Raw genomic sequence first — 20,154 nt, forward strand, 5'->3', positions numbered from 1 at the left:
ACTGCAAAAATGTTCATGAGTTCCCTCTGACTGTATTTCACCCCCTATTACACGTGTATACTTTTTTCTCCACTGAAGCCAAATTCTAAAGACTTATTTACTGAGAGAAAACTGGAGAAAATAGTGCATTGAATGTAAATAATGAGGGAGTGGGGGACCTGTGGAGAATAAGTTTTCAATTTTTGTATTTAATGTTTATACTATAATTATGTTGTTACACTTAACTAAGTCAGGGAACAAGATAATGTGACTTACATGTCCAATTAAAAATGGCCATTGTAAACTGAATTTTGAAAAATAATCCATGAAACTAAAAAAATAAATACATAAAAAATCTAATTCTCTCACAAAAGCATTGCAAAAGAGTGAAAAAAGTTTAAATGAATTGAAAAGTTGTACACTGTAACAGCATTAGCAGCAGTAACTGACATTCACTTTATGAAAGCACAGTAAATTAAAAAGTACCTTATGACACATGCATAAAGACCACTGTCTTGCACCAACGTTGGCCGAAACCAAATTGAATCCTCTTCTTTGCTCATTCTAGTTCCATCAAAAGCTATAGGTTCCTCAAAATCTCCAGGTCCAGAGCTTTTGTACCACATCAAACTAAGTCCAGCACTCTGTGCTAGGGAGTAATTTGCTCTTATATATCCATAAAATAATGCACATTTTATGCGAACAGGTTCTCCCACTAAAACTTGATACTTCTTGTAATCCACAGACCAGTCAGTGCATCCATCAGCTAAAAGGAGAGAGAGAAGGGAAAAAAAAAAAACATTAAAAAGGGTATCCACAACTACTCCCACCATCAGCCTAATTTAAAATCTGCACTTTAGAAGGAACACAGCTAGCCTTAATATGTACAAATATCATATTTTATATGCTTCTGGATAGCTAGAAACCATACAGAGTCATTCTTTAGGCACAATGCAAGATTTACTATATTTCTAGTTTGCTATTAAAAGGAGAGCTATCAGGAGAAATTGTGGTAAATCTTGATAATTCCAGAGATAAGTGTGTAATTATTCTTTTTCTCTACTGTGCAACTCTGAAGCGCGATGTCATAAAATATTGGAATCAAATTAGTGTAACATGGAGGCCATCTGGCACAGAAGGTGTCATAATCATTGAATTGCATTAATCAAATTATTTCAAGGTAACAATATAAAGGAAAGGACAGAATTATTCAGTCTCAGAAGATGTTAGGACAAAGAGTAGTGGCCTGAAGCTAAAAAAGGAAAAGTTTAGGTTAAATCACAGGGAAACAATTCTTAATAGTAAGAACAATTGGCAGCAGAACAGCGTTAGGCACTATTACATAAAATGTTTTGGGGAATTTCTCAGCTAAGTACTACATTAAAACTGCATGAATCCAGATCTCAGCAATCCAGCATTCTCAGAAATCCGGCACTGGAGTAGCTGCTCCGGAATCAGCCGCCGCTCCCCCCTGCGGACCCCAGATGTAGCGAGGAAAGCTTGCATGTGGCAGCTGCCTGCCGCTACTAACCACCCTGTGCTCCATGCGGCTACTCTGGGACTGCCCACAACCCCCCCCCCCCCCCCCAGCTGCTCAGATTTAAAAAATCTGGCATTTTTAGATATCTAAAAATAGGCAGGTGCTTTGTCCCGAGAATGCCAGATTCATAAGGTTATACTGTACAGAATGCTGGGGTCATTTAACCTTCATACATTCCCCTGGGGTCATTTCCTACCCTAGAAGCATATTTTGTGCAGTATCTTAAAGTTAATTAATTATAAAAAAAATTCTTTTAGGACATTGGCTCTGGCACCACAGTGCACAATATCCCCAAAGAACAGCCAGCTTACATGAATGGTTTGCCCTCTGTGGATGAAAACCTGCCATGGGTAACATGTTATCCCAGGTGTGAACATGTTTTTCCATAGGGGGTAGCAATTTACCCCAAGTCCATGTTAACGCATGGGGGTAAATTGTTACCCCAATGCAATTTCTATATAAATGACAGACCTAGACCTGGGTGGCCACTTTGGGTGGATGCCTCTGAAAGGTCAGCATTCATTCACACCTCATTCATGTCCACTTCAGGTATCCATGGTAACTAATGGATGCCCATCTTCCACTCTGCTTTTGCAGAAGGTGTGGTAATCCCTTTTGCTAACTACTTTGTTTGCAGGCTGCAAAGTCATCAAAACACCCTGCCCTTTGCCAAAAAAACAAACAAAAACCCTTTGTCACACCCAAATCTACCTCTGCTCTCTTTTCTCATGGCAAAACTTCGCCCCACATGCCCCTTTCATAATGTACAAGCTAGTCTGCCCTCCCTTTGTTGGAAGTGAGGACAAGGAGCAAAGGAACAGCAGAGAATAAATAGAACAATATCATACTGCAAAACAGCATACATTATGAATTCCCTTTCTATGGTAAGGTACCCCCATACCCCTTTTACCTGCTCTCAATAAGCCCTTGAATGTGTAGTTTCTAAACAGCATCCACACACATTTGGCTTGCCAGCAAAGGGTAGATGCTGGTCTCTGGCTTCTGTGCCCAGGAGGAGAGGGTGCTACCTGCACTGCCATAGGGCAGGGTAGAATTGCTTCTGTGACCGCATAGATGGACAGGCTTTTCTTTGATTGTTATTTATATGCTTTCAGCTGTAATCAAGTTTTTCGTTTTTTTTCCTGCAGTTCAGGATGAGAAGGGGGCTGTGTCAGTGCTGAAGTCTGTCTTGCACAGGTAACCAGGGATGACAGCGACACATCCACTGATGAAATCTTATCAAGGCAGTAAGGATGATGACTTTGTTCCAGACATGGGAGATTGTTCAGAGCAAGAGGACCATGTATCTATGGAAGCTTCATCCAGCTCAGATGAGGAGGAGTTGTTGGCACAAGCAGAAGTGATTCCAACACTTCCAGTGGGACAGGGAAGATGACCAGCCCAGGGACACCATGGAAGACTGAGGAGAGCTACAGCAGGATGTGGAGCAGAACCACTACCACCACCCCCAGAAAACATTACAGATGATGACACTGTTAGAGTAAGGAATGGCAGAGTGTGGGGAAAAAAATCCATAGCTAGCACATCATTGGAGACATAGTCCATGAAAGTGTTGAGCCAACAAGAGAAAGTAATGAAGACACAGTGGTGGAAACATTCCACCTGTTTCTCTCACAAGGTGTACTGACTGTTATCATAAGAGAACCAAACAGAGAGGCAGAAAGAAGATTCAGGGAGTGGAATGAGAGTCCTCCTGAAAATAGAAAGGAGTGGAAAAGCTGGACAAAACAGAGCTGAAAGCCTACATTGGCCTCCTACTGTTGAGTGGTCTATACTACAGTGGTCACGAGGCACTGGAGGAGTTGTGGGAGGAACACACCAGGTGTCCTTGCTTCCGTGCCACCATGAGTTTAAAACAATTCTGTCAAATCACCAACTACCTGAGATTTGACAACAAACTGAGATGTGAGGCAAGGCAAGCTATGGACAAGCTTGCTGCATATTTGGACACAATTTGTGGAGCAGCTCAGGAAATGGCATATTCTAGGAATACACCTGACAGTTGATGAGCAGCTCATTGCTTTCAGAGGTTGCTGTCCCTTCAGAAAGTATATGCCCAGCAAGTCTGCCAATATGGCTTGAAAATTTGGTGGTGCTGTGATGCAGCAATATCATTCCTCCTCTCAGGGAGACATCTACCTGGGCAAGCAACCAGAAGCTTCATGCAAAGGTAATCTTGGTAACTAGGTCATTGAAAAACTGGTTCATCCCTAGTACAAGACAGGAAGGAATACTGTGAGTGAAAATTTCTTCACAAGCACTGAACTGGAAGAAAGACTGCTACAGCAGGATTTGACCTATGTGGGTAGGATTTGGAAAAACAAGGCCAATAACCCAAACAAAATGCAAGCAAATCAAAGAAGGGGAACTTTTTCATTCATTTTTGCTTTCAATGGGGAGCTCACCCTAGTTTCCTATGTTCCAAAGAAGTCCAAAGTTGTGCTGTTGCTGTCAAGCACGCACCATGACTTGTCAGTGGGTGGAGAGGGAAGAAAGCCGGACATCATCCATGACTACAATAAAAACAAGGGTGAGGTGGATAACCTCGACCACTTAGTCTGTATGACCACCCGCAGATGGAAAAATCAACAGGTGGCCAATGACATTATTTTTCAATATGCTGGATGTGGCTGCCATTGCCAGCCTCATCATTTGGCTAGGCCACAATGCAAACTGGAAGCAAAGATCAGATTAAAGAAGATAGCTCTCTTTTTACAGTAATTTGGAGAACAGTAGATCTCACAAATAAAATGAAGAATGATGGATGCACGTAATGTGTCTAAGTCCATCAAGTCTGGTACGACTGCCCTACATTACAAATTGCACAATGCACCCCAATAGAACTTTCTGCAAGCACGAGTGGACGTTGTGCTTTTTGTCCAAAGATAGATGACTGCAAAATCCAGAAATGATGAGAAGATTGTAAGCGATTTGCTTGTGTGCACCACAGTATATTACTGCTGCTTTGTGAGGAATGCAATATTTAGTTAAAACAGTTAGGAAAAGTTTTTGGAAGTAATTGTCAGTTTGAAAACACTATGAACTGCAGACATAACAATTTTTTCATTCACGTTTTGAAACTCTAAAAAAATTTAAAATTTTGTTCATAGATTCATAGATGCTAGGGTCAGACGTGGGACCTCAACAGATCAAGTCTGATGCAGTCTAGGCAGGAAAGAGTGCTGGGGTCAGATGTCCCCAGCGAGATGCCTATCCAGCCTTCTTTTAAAGACCCCCAAGGTAGGGGAGAGCACCACCTCCCTTGGAAGCCCATTCCAAATTTTGGCCACCCTTACCGTGAAGAAGTGTTTCCTGATATCTAGCCTAAATCTTCTTTCAGTTTGTGACCATTGTTCCTTGTTACCTCAAGAGGTGCCCTGGTAAACAGAGCATCTCTGACCCCTTGCTGTATTCCCCTAATGAATTTGTAGGTGGCCCCAATATCACCTCTCAGCCTTCTCTTGTGGAGGCTGAAGTGGCTCAGGTCCCTTAGTCTCTCCTCTTAGTGCTTGTCCTGTAAGCCCCTAACCATACAAGGACGAGTGGCCCTCCTCTGGACTGTCTCAAGTCTATCAAAACCCTTCTTGAAGTACAGTTTTTTTGCTGTGGAGAACAGTTTTTGCAGGAGCTTGGAGAAGTATAATGTAGGTCAGTCATACCAGACTTAATGGATTTACATCAATTATGTGTATCCATCATTCTTCATTAACATAGTTCTAGTTAAATAATATTTTGGGTTCAAATCATCATAAATACTCTTTCAAACAATCTGTACATTTAATAAATAGTTCTTGGTACATTTATACTGTTGTCACTGGTTCCATTTTGTTCGTGTGGGTGGGGTAACAAGTTACCCCATGAGACCAACAATGTCGAACTGCGGGGTCCCATGAGAATAACAATGGTTGTGGTTTCATGAGAACAGATGAGGGTTAAAATGGTCCAAGTGACCGTAGGGTCTTCCTCCTCCCTGCCCCTGTAGTTGCAGTAATAAACTTTAAACTACAATTATATACTCCCATTATAAACTTCTAAAATCAGGCAAAATACTCAGTCAAAATTAAATATTATCTGATAATACTTACAACGAAGATAAATAAAAGAACTATTTGGGGCAAAGGCTATCTGTTAGAGCTGTTTTAAAAAGTTTGTCCTCTCCCCCACTGAGACACACACGCACCAAAAAATAAAAAGAATACAGCTAAGAAAATGGTTAGTCCTGACAAACATTTTTGCTTAAATGGAAGCAAACTTGGTTGCAGAATAGTTTCTATAGTTCATAGAAATGCTGAACAAAATTTTTCTAAATGTTCCCATCTTTTTTGTTCAATATCAATGGGAATGTCAAGCCACTACGTAAAATAAATTAATTAGGGTCAATAATACTAATGATCTCAACAATTATTTTGAATGAATACATATGCCCTTATTCCAGGGGTGGGCAATTATTTCAGGTGGAGGGCCGCTTACTGAGTTTTGGCAAGCCATTGAGGGCTGCATGACAGGCAGCCAGGGGCAGATACATATTAATTTTCTAAGTTTTTTAGGAACCACATGGGCCAGATAGAATGGTCTGGCAGGCCACATCTGACCCGTGGGCCACATTTTGCCTACCCCACCTTATTCCCTGGACTCTATGTATAAAGAATTTTGTAAATTAAACACATGAAATAAAAAGCCAAGTTAATGTTTGTTTTTAACGTGGAAAAAAAATAAGAGTCTTCTAAAAATTAGATTTTAACACTCCCGTCATGATTGGTACAACAGAAATATTTGTTGCAAGTGTAAAGAGATGCATAGTGTGTGTGTGTGTGTGTGTGTGCACACGTGCGTGCACGTACACAGGCAACGTGTAGGGCTGCATGCGGGTGCATGTGCGCCCCTTGATTGTGGGAGTGCACCCTCTACAAAAAAGCACTGCTGACACTGTTGGTGGCACCTGCGGGGAGTTGCAGCTTGCCACCCCCCAACCAACACCACTGGTGGCATCTGCAGATGGTCCATGATCCCCACTGGCCGCTGCTGCTGGTGGCAGCTACAAGCACTTGCTAACCCTTGGGTGGTGCTTGCCACGCCCCCCCCACCGCCAACAGCGCTGGCTGCATCTGCAGGAGCTCCCCTGCTTACCACTGCCAAGCTCCCTCCACCACCATGCACCCCCAGCCGCTGGGGACACGTGTGTTCATGTGCGTGCATGTGTGTGATGTGTTATATAATATCACACACTCACAGCCCAGTGCCCAATCTTAATATCACATGCAAAACAAACTACTGAAATTTCTTTCTGGATTGATTCTTTGTAGGATTGTTTTGGGTTGGGGAGAGGGGAGTGCTGGTTTCCAAACAAACAAGTTTCCAAAAAAAAAATAAAAATCCATATTTCTCCATATTTATTTTTATTAGCCAGAAAAAAAATCCATATTTATCCATATAAAAAGCCCTAGATTCAGATAAGATTAATTGATGAAGCAGAGAGTTTTTTTCTCTTTTAAAATGAGCCCCATTATTTTAGAAATTTGCAAGGTACAAGAAGTTTAATTCAGCTCAGAGGTTGCCATACTGCCCAGTTTCCCACTGCAACCCAGGCCTTGCTCTGGTATTAGAACTGATTTCAATGACAGTGTCAGGCTGTATCATTCATAAAATTTGTCCATTGGGTTAGAGGCCAGAAATAATCATCCAAGTAAAACCCATCTCCAAGCAGTGTTAAGTTACCAAATAACATTTGTCTATTTTATTGTAAAATTACAGTCATGACCCTTACTACTTAATGTAGTTGGTATGTTTTTGGTTTATAAGGCCACTTATTAATCAGGATTTTTCTCTCAGGATATTCAGTTTTAGTGGTGCCCGTTTTCTTGAGCATAATGAATCCATAGAAATACTGTAGAATACCAACACCACTTCTAATTTTCTTTTGTGCTGAATTGAGAATAGGTTATGCACAGCAGTTACTTTTGACTTATTTCTGCTTAGCATTACCAATAGAAAAAAATACCAAGGACCATTTCTTTATAATGTCATCTAGCTTAGTAAGCTTAGCTAAACATGCTAGAAGGTATTGATACTCCTATGCAAAAAGAGTTAACATTTCCATAGTATCAAATGAATTAATGCTTTACTAGTACTTCTCATACATTTTAAAGGGAGTTTAAAATAAACCGGCTATATAGATACACTGTGTCCCCTGAAGCTCCAGAAAAATATTACTGTGTCTATAAAAACTGGAGGATATTTCTATAGCAACAATCCTCAAACCTGCAAAGTTTAAATGAGGACAGTTCGACTATAGTTTGTTCTATGATGGTATATAATTCAAAGCACAAATATTTAAGTACTTATTACACTGTAACATTTCTATACACTTTCACTTTTAATGCTCCCTTTAATAATCCCTACTTTATTCTTGGAAATAACAGCTACTGCAATAGTACATTATGCCAGGAACATGTTATACAAATTCTCTTAAGAGTGCAGTAACTTGCTATTAGCTTCTAGTTTTGGTTTTGATTCCTGGTATTGACCTATAAAGCTTTTCATAGCTTTTATGAGCTCTGGCACTTACGGGACCAACTCCTTACATATATACACCTCATCAACATTTGGGATCAGTTAAGATGTCTCTTCTGAAAGAACCTAGATTTGAACATCTAGCTGTGGAGGAACATTATACTAAGAGGGATTCATAGCTTTGTGAGGGCTTGTTTCCCTCACTGAGTCTCTTTTAGTTCAAAGCAGAACATAAGATGAATCTGTTCCTCAGCTTCTGGGGCTAGGTACAACAATTTCACCTATTATGCTTTAAGTGCACAGAAAGCACTCTAAAGCCAGAATTGAACAGATATTGAACAAAATTGAACAGACACAGCTCTTAGAACACTTTAAAAATGGTGGATCGTGCTCTAAATTAACTCTTGATGGATGTAGCACTCGACTAAAGCACTTGCTGTTAGAATACTTTTTAAAATGTCTGTTCCACATTCATTGCGAGTCACATTCTGCTGCCATCCCAGGTGGGTGTAGCGCAGAGCTGTACTCTAGCCTTGGGCAGAGGTTGTTTGCTCTGCCCAAACACCAAGCTCTGCCTCCCAAGCCCTGCCTCCTGGGATGTCACTGACCCAAATCAGTGAAAGCCTCTGATCCCAACTCCGTCTCCTTCCTCCATCCAACTGTGAGCCACAGCCTGGCTGGGGGTGGGAAAATAGGTCTCTCTCCCTGCAGCAGCCCCAACCCTACAGCACATCTTTGTTGGGCTGGAGGATGGGGGAGTGCTGCAGGAAATAGGGGTCTGGGCTCTTTGTCCTCATGGCAGCCCCAGCCCCACAATGCACTGGAACCTGGCTGGGGGGCTACAAGGACACAGGGCCCAGACCCCTTTTTTTCATGGCCCCCCTGCACAGCCAGACCCAGAAAAGGGGTTTGGGCTCTGTGTCCCTGCAGCAGGCTCAAACCCTGTGCAGCTGGCCCAAGCCCTGTGGCATGCCACTGCCTGTCCAGGAGGGATGCAGAGGAAGAGGTCCAGTGTGTCTCCCCCTGCAGTCACCAGGGACAGGGCCCACTTTAGCAGCCTGCGAGGTGCACAGTAGTGTCCCCAGCAGCCAGTGTATGCAGGCTCCAAGTCCCTCCCTGCAACATCTGTTTGGTTTGCTCAAGCTCTAATTTATAGTGCTTCAAGTAAGGCATTTTTGAATGTCTGTACTTTCCCTGGGAGATGTGCCTGAAAAAAGGGAAAATGTATAAAAGTTCAATTCTAGTGATGGAAAACTTCCACCATTGGAAATAATTGCAAGAAAGAGAGAAATACAAATGTGAAGTCTGCAACCACTCCCCTTTTCCTTACTCCTTGCATCTTCCCTGGACCAGGGTTTGGGGGAATATGCTGGCTGCTCCAATCCTTCCATTGCCTTGGGGGTCTGGAGCAGTGGGACAGAGCCCCTGACAGCTTCTAACACCTGGATAGCCCCTGGGCACTTTAAAAGAGTCTCCAAAGAACATAAAAATTCACCCCTTCCCCTCCATGCTCAAAGGCAAGCCCCTTCTCCTGCCAGCCCCCTTTTGCTGTCTGCCACTGCTGCTTTCCTCACTGTCCCAGGGGTGGGAAAAGCTTCAAAGCCACTCCTGCCCTCTCCAGTTGGGGTGCATGGGGACTGTACTAAGCTGGGAACAGAGTGGCAGCAGCAGCAGTGGGTGAGGGCTAGGTTCCCCTACCATACCTAGTCCCCTGAGGGCAGGCACAGGAAGAGGGAACTCCCTATCCATTGTGCTGTTCCCAGCTGAGCCCAGGCTCTATGCAGCCCAGGTAGAACAGGCAGGAGTGGTTTTGAAGCTTTTCCCTTACCCAGGATAGAGGATAAATAAGCAGATGAGAAAGGGGGAGAAGGGAAGGGTGAGGAGGAGGCATTTCTTTGAGCAAGGAGGGGAAGTGAGGGGGGATTCTTACATGCTTTGGGGAGTTTTTTAAAGTCCCAGGAACCTGTAGTGGTACAGTCTGCCCATACTGGTAGTTAGGAGGATGGGTGGATTTGTCCATGAAACACAGGTGGCTACTATTGCTTCTGCCTTTGCCAATCCTGGATCTTCTTCTGGCTAGAGAAATACTAAGTTATTCTAAGCTTGAAGTCCTAAATATCCCAATATCTTTAGTTATCATGTGGAATTCCTTATGCTGTTCATGAGCACAATCAGGAAGTCTACATATAAGGGGAGGTGAAAATGTGATTGAGTGATGTGATTATGGTTCAGTGCACTCATCCCAGGATGGAGTTGGCCATCTGTTATTCAGTTAGAGATTTTTGTTTTACTGCTACTGGCAGTGATATTTTAGCAGGAAATCATCTATCTGCACTTGAGGTGCTTCCCATCAAATAGAGACAAGGGTATATAAATTGAGTTTATATAAAAGAGATAAGAAAAGATCTAACAGGAGACAAAGACTAGCAAGAAGGCCTGGTGAAGTATTCTTATCAGGGCAAAGAAATGTTGGGGATCTTTTATATAAGATACTAGTGATTAACAGATTTGTGATTTTCCCCTCTGCAAGAGTTTTTGTGCATTTAAGTAAAATATTTCTACCTACATAAAGGCCGGATTCAGCCATTCTTATTCACATTAGGTATCACTTTACTTGATTAGTACTCCTACAGAAATCCATACGACTATTTGTGGACTAATGCTCATATTTCTAAAAGTATTTAGGCACCAAAATATAAAGTGCATCAAAGCATTATCAATGGGTTATAATAGGTCCCATTTTCAGAACTGACTAAGGGTATGGCTACACCACAAAACACACTAGAGCAGCTAGACTGAGCATCAGAAGCAGCATAGATAGAAAGAAATGTTCCACATAGGCTACTATAGTTGTGCAGTGTGGACATAAACCCAATTATTATTATCTGTTTAAATCTGTCTGAAACTCACAAGTGCCTATATTACTTTTGAAAATGAGAAAAAAATGCATATTCTTGTTTACACTGGCATAAACTGCATCAGTTTCACATACCAGTATAAATTACACTGGGACCCAGAACGAGAAGACATACCACTATCTAAGGGTAGTGCATGAACCAGTGACTATTATACTAAGTCACTGGTTTTCATCCTGAGAGGTCCACAGACTGTGTCTAAGGGGTCCATGAAAGAAGGCTATGATTAATCAAAATAACGTGAATACCCATACTTATAATTCAAATGGGTCCACACCTCCATTCAACATTTTTTAGGGATCCGCAAATGAAAAAAAGGTTGAAAACCACTGTGCTAAGTGGTCACAGAATGGATAATAGACTGTTTGCCTTGTGCAGATGGCTACCCAGGAAAAGCTGTCAATGAATATATACATATACATATATACATATACACATATGGTATAGCTTATGCCAGTGTAATAATTAGACTTTTCTTTTTCCCAGAGCAATATTATACCACATTTGAGGAAATTTCACCAGAATTGGGTTATAAAGTATGCTTGCTCCTGTTTTACATCAGTATAAAGCACAAAGGCTAATTACATCACCATCATGATTCTGGAGTACTGGCCTTCAGGATCTTAGAAGTTAGACACTACCATGCTGAATAGAATATGTAAGTAAAAAAAAATATCTGGGTCTTGAGGCCTCATTCACAAATCACTGAAACACAAATATATTTTTAAAGGGGCAAATGTCAACTGTGCTAAACTCATACAGAAGAGAAAGTAAGTCCAAACAAACAAAAAGAAAAGTTAGGCCCATAAATGACAGCTGTAGGTTTAAACATGTTACTATACTCAAACTTCAGTTGGACTTTAATATATAGCTCTAGTGCCTTCCTAAATTGGGCTGGGCTAAAACAGTTGCTTGAAGCTACTGTGTCATGTCATAAGGACTGATTCAATGTGAGGATAAGCGGCCCTAATGCAGCGTATGCTTTCTTCTCAATTTTGGCCCACTTCTGTTTTGATCTGCTTTTTCCTTCCCTTGTCTTTCAGTATAGTAAAGGGGTTGGAGGGCAAGGAGAATCTATATTCACGTAACCAAATCCAGCATTTCTTTTCCTTGTAAATGGCAGCAGTGATCATTCAGTCACACAATCAACACATATACTTGCATTGGCACAAAACAATTATGACAAATGCCTTCTGCGAATTTTGTCATGCGTTAACCTTCTCCATCTATATTTCCATTACCACACCAGAGTCAATCACATACCCTTTTTTATTGTATAAATTGGAAAATACTTGAATTATTCAACAGCCTTGAAAATTTCAGAGCTGCATTCAACTGAGTGGCTGTAGTCCCTGATCTCTATTTTAATATGCTGCCAGTTATTGCTACTCATAATAGCACAATACAGGAACCAGGATGAATATCATTCACTCTGTTGTTTCCTTGACTGGCTTCAGGGTATGAAGTAAACCACACTACATCACTGTCCTCATAATGAGATCGTTCTGCTGGATAAACAAGCTCCCTGCAGGCCATGCCTGCTGATAGGACCCAGTGAACCAAATATTTAACGCTTCTGAGAGGGTCCTCCCTGCCATTCTTCAGGATTGCATGCATCATTTTCTAGAGAAAATTTGATGCAGAGAGGTAGAAAATTAAGCTACTGGCTCCTGGGTCCATTGCCACAACCTGGCTTAGTAACAAAGCCTCAATTCAATTTCTGGGGCTGCAAGGTAATAGAAGTCTCCAAATTTCCAATAGGGCTGCAGAAATCTAAACTCCTGTTATAGCTAACCAATTTAGATGTGGCATTAGGTGAAAACAGCACTCCAAAGACAGTCAGTTGCAATAAACCATACCTTCTAAAAGTGTATCTGCAAATTTACAACCATTATTTGACTATAAAAGAAAAAAATATAGCAACAAGGATATTATCCTCAAGATTTTGTTTTTTGAGTTGTGATGCAAGGAACAATCAATTGTACATATTCATGGTTGCAACTTTTCATATAAAAAGGCCATTTCACTATTTAGTATTTTTAATACATACCTAATTTTGGAAAAGTAAAGGTAGCAGTATAGCCCAAGACACCTTCTAAATTTTTTTTAAGTTGTTTCCTTTTGCTCAACACATTGCTTCTACTGTCCTTCAGTCCAGTTTTCACCTACTAGGTGTTCTGATTATATTTGATATTTAGAATTGTGCTTTCCCTTTTGTTTTTATACAGTTTTATCAGAAAATTCCACCAAAATGTAGAAATATAAGGCTAAAAAAAGATAACATATATTAATATATGTTGAGAATGAAAAGGAATGATCCCTTTTTTAAGAAATGACTATTGTTAATTTTGTAATTTAAAAAAAAGTTGCAATATAAAATTGGAAATGTGAAAACATTGATGCTAATGTTTTCAAATGACAGAAGTCAAGTACATTTTATACATGAGTTAATTTCCTTTTACATTAACATTGTTATAGCTTTGCACATTGGTAATCTGCAGTTCAAATCAAGATGACACTTTCATTCTGAGCTCCAATTTTTCATTTTGCTTCCGTCTCAAAAATTACTTTTTGGGCTGAAGTTTTTCATGCCTTGGTTTTGTTCCAGGAGTGAGGGCTACAGAGGGGTGGGAGAGGAGAATAGAGAGAAGGGATGTATAAAAACCTTTTTGATAATATCATCTATTAAGGTACATTTATAGATTGTGAGGCTGGAAGGGACCTCAGAAGATCATTAGATCCAGCCCCCTACACTAGGCAGGAAAGACAACTGGGGTCAGGTGACCCCAGCAAGGTGACCGTCCAGTCTCCTCTTGAAGATTTCCAGGGTAGGTGACTGCACCACCTCTGGAGGGAGCTTATTCCATAGTCTGGACACCCTGACTGTGAAGAAGTTTTTCCTAATGTTGAGCCTGAAACGGTCTTCCAGGAGTTTGTGGCCATTACTCCTGGTTTTCCCCTCAGGTGCCCTGGTGAACAGTTGCTCATCGAGTGATGTACTCCCCTAGTGTAGCGGCAAGCTGCTACCAAGTCCCCTCTCAGCCTTCTCTTTTTCAGGCTGAAGAGTCCCAGGTCCCTCAGCCTTTCCTTGTATGGCTTGCCTGCAAGTCCCTGATTATATGGGTGGCCCTTCTCTGGACTCTCTCAAGCTTTTCCACATTATTGTTGAAGTGTGGTGCCCAGTACTGGACACAGTACTCCAGCTGCAGTCTCACCAATGCTGAGTAGAGCAGAAGAATCACTTCCCAAATTTTGCTGGAGTTGCATCAATTGATGCATGCTGGGATATTATTTGCTCTGTTGGCTACAGTGATGCACTGCCCGTTCCTATTCATACTATTACCCCCAGGTCCATTTCATTCACGATGCCGGTCAATTTCATGTTGCCAAGCCTGTAGGCGTGTAGGGGTTTGTTTGTCCCCAGATGAAGCACTTTACATTTCTCAATGTTGAATTCTATTTGATTCTGATCCACCCAACTTGCTAGTCTGTCCAGGTCTGCCTGTATTTGCAGCCTATCTTCAAGCCTGACCGTGCTTTCCCGTAACCTGGTGTCATCCGTGAACTTGGCCAGTGAGTTCTCCCTCCTCCCCTGCATCCAAATCATTGATAAAGATGTTGAAAAGTATTGGACCAAGCATCAACCCCTGAGGGACACCACTGGCCACTTCTTGCCAAGACGACACAGAGCATTCCAGTTACATTTTCCCACATCTCTGTCTGGCGAATGTTTTAGAATCACAGACTTCATACAAAATATCCATGTAAAAGGAATAGTGCATTTAGGTGCAAACAAGGAACAGTAGGGAAACAAATGTTATGGAATAAAGTGGTGTGTGGATGCAAAAAGCTTAGAACTACAAAATGAGGTAGAGCATGGGACACAAGAAGAACTCACATGTCTGGATGATTTAAGTCCTGCAGAATCAAAAAAAAAGATTGAAGTCTCTTTCATATCTGTTGTATAGGAAGTTTTTATGCTGTGAACTCTAAAAGAATTTGAATGGACCCGGACTTTCTGAATATCTCTTTTGTCTGAAATAGTAATCATCTTTAATTCTGCATTAATTTATTAACATTGTGATTTGTAAAATTGTGGTACTTTTTGCTATAAGAAAGTAGATAAATTATAAAAATTCTAGTACTCAAAGGAAGAATAGTAGCATGGCTGAGTACCTAAGTTCTAAATAGTCTGGGGGGGTGGGAATCCTCCACTAGAACATGTTGCCCACACACAGAGCTCACCTTACTTTATTCTACCAAGCCAATGTCCTCTCTTTTTTCCTTAAGGCTTACTGTGAGGCCTGTAAGTGGTGTATTAGCATTAATAATAATCTTCACATGTCCTTATCACAAACTAGATATTTTTCCAGAATTGTGCCCAAGAGATGGTCCTTTCTATGACTGAAGCAATGTCCTCCTTTGTAGAGGTCTCACTGAGGAGTCTGCAAATGGCCAGGTGTGTCACATCCTGCATTTCACCATGCTTGCATATATTCATTTTATTAAAGTAGCCCCATTTGATAAGAGCAGTGCAGAGCAATTGTCCCAGAAGCACCCATAAGACACCTCCACCCAGCGGGAGGTAGCAAGTGGCTGCATTCCAGCCCCACTGTGGAGGGAGCCATGGTGTCAGTGCATAGGGCTGCAGAGCTGAATGGATTCCTGTGGTTGCACAAGGCAGCCGGGTAGCCATTCCTGCATGAGGCAGATGTCCCTTCGGTAAACAGGGTGGTGCACAGGGCAGAGAGAGCTGAGTGGAGCTGATGAGATGCTGTGGCTGCAAGAGGTAATGCAGGTCCCCAACCCTGCACAAGGCAGGAGCCCTTGGTGCACAGGGCTGAGAGAGGGCTGACAGGCCCAGTAACTGCACGAGGCAGCTCAGGCTTTCTTGTAGCAAGTGGCAATGGACGGGTCTACCACCCTAGCAAGGGAGGATACCCTGTATCCGTCTCACAGACAGAGACCAGCCTAGCCCATCAAAAGTTGCTGAGATTTGTGAGTTACCTGGGAAGGGGATTTCCAAAGGGGAATGCTGTGGTTCCCATTCGGGTGATCAAAGGGAACCCCTTGAGGAGGAAAGAGGACACCTCCACTTTGGGATCAGAGAGAAACCTAGGTCTCTATTTGTTAAGGGTGATTTCCATGGTTAGCCCCCCCCCCCCCCCCCCCACCAAGTTGCGGCCTGGGGCAGAGTGGTGGTGTTCCTTTAAGGTAGCAGGTTCCTTCCCCTGGTACCATTTCTTCTCTGGGCATAGCTTCTGTGCCACCGTTGTGTTCTAGTTTCTCATGTTGTTGGGATTTTCATTGTAAACTTGCATATTTAATGTTGCATTATGAAAGGATTGTAAGCTGTTCTATTTAGCCTGCTAGTAGGGTCTGCTAATGCGACCCTGACTCTATACCTGAATTCACTGTATTGGTTATCATTATGTATTGGTATCCCATTTGATGTAACCTCACTGTGCATGGTCTGCTATTGTCCCAGATTTTCCTTTGTTGATCTGCTGTCTAACCTGTGTTTTATCATTGGGTGTTCCCACGCCTGCTGCCTGGAAGACCCCGTTGAGGGCAGGGGTGCATACTAGAGCTGTGCAAAATTTCGACAGGTGTTTCATTTCGAGCTCAAAACAGCAAAATCAAAATGATATGAAAGGCTTTGAAACAGCTTCAAAATGAAACAAGGACACTTGAAACATTTTAAAAGTTTCAAAGCCAGACTTGCTTGCAGCTAAACAGAAAGTAAGGAGAGGGAAGGGGAAGAGGCAGGAAGGACTGCTTTGACATTGACATGTGTAGCTGGCCAGCAACTGTGATCTTTCCCTGAGGTCCCTTCCAATTCCAGTGCTCCAGGGGACGGATGGAAAAACAGCATAAAAAGCATTGGCAGGTTTCGTGGCCTCAGCAGGGGCTACCATGCCTACTGTTTTCACCCCCCTGTGCTTCCACACTTAAAAGTGACACGAGTTTTGCTTTGAACAGTTTGAGGTGCAGTTTCCCAGACACTCTTGCACCTATCTCCTTGAAACTTGATAGGCTTTGTGGCCTCAGCAGGAATACTATCGCTACTGTTTTCACTCGAATCAGGAAAGAAATGACAAAGCCATAGGCATTTTTGTGATTTCCCATTATATCCTATGGATGAAACATCAAAACGTGTTGAAACAGCACTGAAACAGCAAAACTATACAAGTTAATCATGGAATTACTGTGATTATATTTGCAGGGATGCTGTATGTAAGCTCTTGGTCTAAATTTGTATTCATTGTAGAAAAATCTCACTAATTTTACTAGCCCAACATGTTGATATCAAAATTGGCCCATCTCTATACGAGGCTTGTGGTTCTCAACCTTTTAAAACTCAAAACACCACTCTCATTAGACTCAAGGTACCACTAAAAAATGCTAGCTCTTACCTTTCACTTATTTTTTACATGGAAAAAAAAGGGCAAATCTGTTACAAAGACCTCAGAAAGACAACAGGAGGTCAGAAAAAATTTGACACTATGGATCCCTATATACAATCTGTAGGTTTATGTTATGTGTTAACAAGTACACATGATTCACCTAACCATGTTAATATTGCATAATGTTCAACAACCCCCTTAAAAGGATCTCATGGGACCTTGGTGAGATGCACTGTATTTAAGAGTTAGCCTATCTGGACTCTTAAAAATCCTAAAGTTCATGTTATTTGCCAGAAAACCATCTTATGCCTACAGCTATAGAATATCCATCAGTGAAGAGAGTCTAGACACTGTAACATTTAATAGCATAGAAAACAGCTCTTGTAATATGTCCTGAAAAGGGTTATTAACGCATTTTATTAAGAAATTTTTTGTGACTTTGCTAGAACTAATTCAAGTTTTTAAATGATCTCAAGTAGCATAAGTGCATGCACTACTTTATTTCATGAACCGTGTGTGTGCTTTTATACATTGGGGACTAGAAAGCAAATATACAGTTGTCAAGGAAAGAAATATGATGTCAATATTAGTGTCAACATATTAATAACAACTTTCCAACATTTTTAGAAATTAGTTCAATAAGAATCTGGGTAATTATTGGCCTTTTCTCCTCCTAAAGTACTCATACAAACATTTTACATAAATGCTTGAGGAGAAAGAAAGTAAAATCATAACAGTCTTCAGCTTTTACTACAACATTCATGTTAGATAAGCAGCAGGGGCAGAAACACTTCATAAGCATAGCAGCAAGACAAGTGAGATTCCTTAGTAGAACGTAATAGGTGCTAGGAATGTCAAACAGTTCCATAGCTAACATATTAGATTTGGTAGTGAGTTCTTAATGTCACAGCCACTAGTACTCAATTTAACAATGGGCACAGCTCGAATGTCTTTTCCCCATTTTTTGTTTTGCTTAGAGAAGATCAGTCTAGACTCTCAGGTGCACTTGGGTAAATTCAGAGCAAATACCCTCCCAAAATTATGAGAAATATAGCTCTCTCTTAAAACTTTAGAACTATCCAGCTTCTTTCACCTGAACATATGTAATAATCAGGGATCTGGGTTTTCCATTTCCCATGGAAAAAATGGGGAAAACCATGGATTTCCCCTTTTTATCATGGAAAATGTGAATTTCTCTTTTTAGCAGAAAAACCAGCAGATTCCCTGCTTTTGCAAAAAGCTCTGCAGGCTGGTTGAGCTCCAGCCTGCAGGAACTGTTTGCAAACAGGGTGAGAAACCCCAGTCCTGCCCAGAGGGGCAGAGGCAGGGGGCAGGGGGGAGGGCAGGGCCTGAGGTGCTCGGTCAGCCACAGCTCAGCTCAGCTTCACTCTTCTCCTGGAGCCTGAGGTAAGTGGGGCTTGCAGGCAACTGGGGGCTCCTCTGGCAGGGCTGGGGGCTGCAGGTCATGGCTGGGGGGGGCATCAGTAGGGCTGCAGGGGAGCCAGGAGCCAGCTCCGGCCCTGCCCGAGAGGCAACAGCAGTGAGGGAGCTGGTTCCATGCTGATTATGCTGCAGCTGCCTGCTGTTGGGGGAGGGATCTGCAGACGTGGGTCCCTGGCCCCATAGCCCCGGCAGCTGGGGGCCCCCTCCGGCAGGGCTGTGGGGCAAGAGACATGAGTAGGGTGGGGGGGGCTGTTGTGGGGGCAGTGAGGGTCACCAGCAGTATTGGGGGGCTTTGGGGGTAGTGAGAGGCAACAGCAGGGTTTGGGGTGCTGCAGGGGGCTTTTAATTTTAATAATGGATTTGGGGGTTTTCGTCAGAGAATTTGTGATTTTTTTCTAATCAGAGAAAACCAGGATCCCTGATAATTATATATTACATACTTCTTGTGAATGGATGCTTTAACAAAGAGTACTACATTCATATACCCTAATTAGTTTGGGCATGGTTCGTTATTAACAATTAAATCGTGAATAAGAACTAGCAGTAAAATCTTGGAGTCACTGAGGTCAACTGGAGTTTTGCCATTAATATCAATAGGGCTAGATTTCACCCCAGAACTTTACATAATATGGCTCACTGGCTAACACTGGGTTGCGGTTCCTTTTTACCTAATACTAAGTAGAGGTACTCTCAGTCGCAGCCTTAATGCTGACAGTTGCCAGGAAACCAACACAAGGCAACTCCGCATGTTTTATTAAGGATTAACAGCTCTGGTGCCTTAAGTATTTTTTTAAATAATGTCCAAACACACAAAGGGGGCAATTTTTCCTTTCAATTGGTGACATCTATGAGCATTTGAATGTTTCAGTGTGAATCCATCAGCCACAAAAACAATTTGTGCTATTTTTGAGAAGCCTATCCACAGACACACAATACAGAGACATTACTGAAGCAATTAGAGGATATGTCAAAATATAACAAACTATTGCCAACCCCAAATCTGTCATATAAAGTAGACCTCCTTTTATGTGCAACTACTATTAATGAACACTGAAAACCACTGAACAAAGAAAAACCGAAGAGACCAAATAATGGTCTAAATTATGTTTTATGCCAGCAAATACAATATTACAGTTTAAATGTGTATACAAGAAGAAAGACTGCTCTGTGTAAAATATATAGCAGGAGTTGGCAACCTGTAACCTGCCCAGAAGATCCAGGCCACAAAGAGAGTAGATCTGGCCCATGAAAGTCCCATCTGGTCTGCATTTTACAAAGTGCATGCCAATCTTCCACCATTTGATCCAGTCCACATTTTTCTAATTTCAGCCAGGTCTCA

The 20,154-nt window shown here is 41.9% G+C and overlaps 1 protein-coding gene across 3 annotated transcripts in view; it reads right to left on the reverse strand.

Annotated features, from left to right (window-relative positions):
* The window catches only part of IL1RAPL1 (interleukin 1 receptor accessory protein like 1), a 1,380,155-nt gene that overhangs the window by 644,445 nt on the left and 715,556 nt on the right, over positions 1-20,154 (reverse strand). For all 3 annotated transcript variants that reach the window (XM_059720831.1, XM_059720833.1, XM_019486306.2), the window contains exon 3: positions 466-745. In XM_059720831.1, coding sequence (XP_059576814.1) covers positions 466-745 — 280 coding nt within the window. The remainder of the gene's footprint in view (positions 1-465; positions 746-20,154) is intronic.

Source organism: Alligator mississippiensis, chromosome 1 (genome assembly GCF_030867095.1).
Source record: "Alligator mississippiensis isolate rAllMis1 chromosome 1, rAllMis1, whole genome shotgun sequence".
NCBI classification, from domain to species: Eukaryota; Metazoa; Chordata; order Crocodylia; family Alligatoridae; genus Alligator; species Alligator mississippiensis.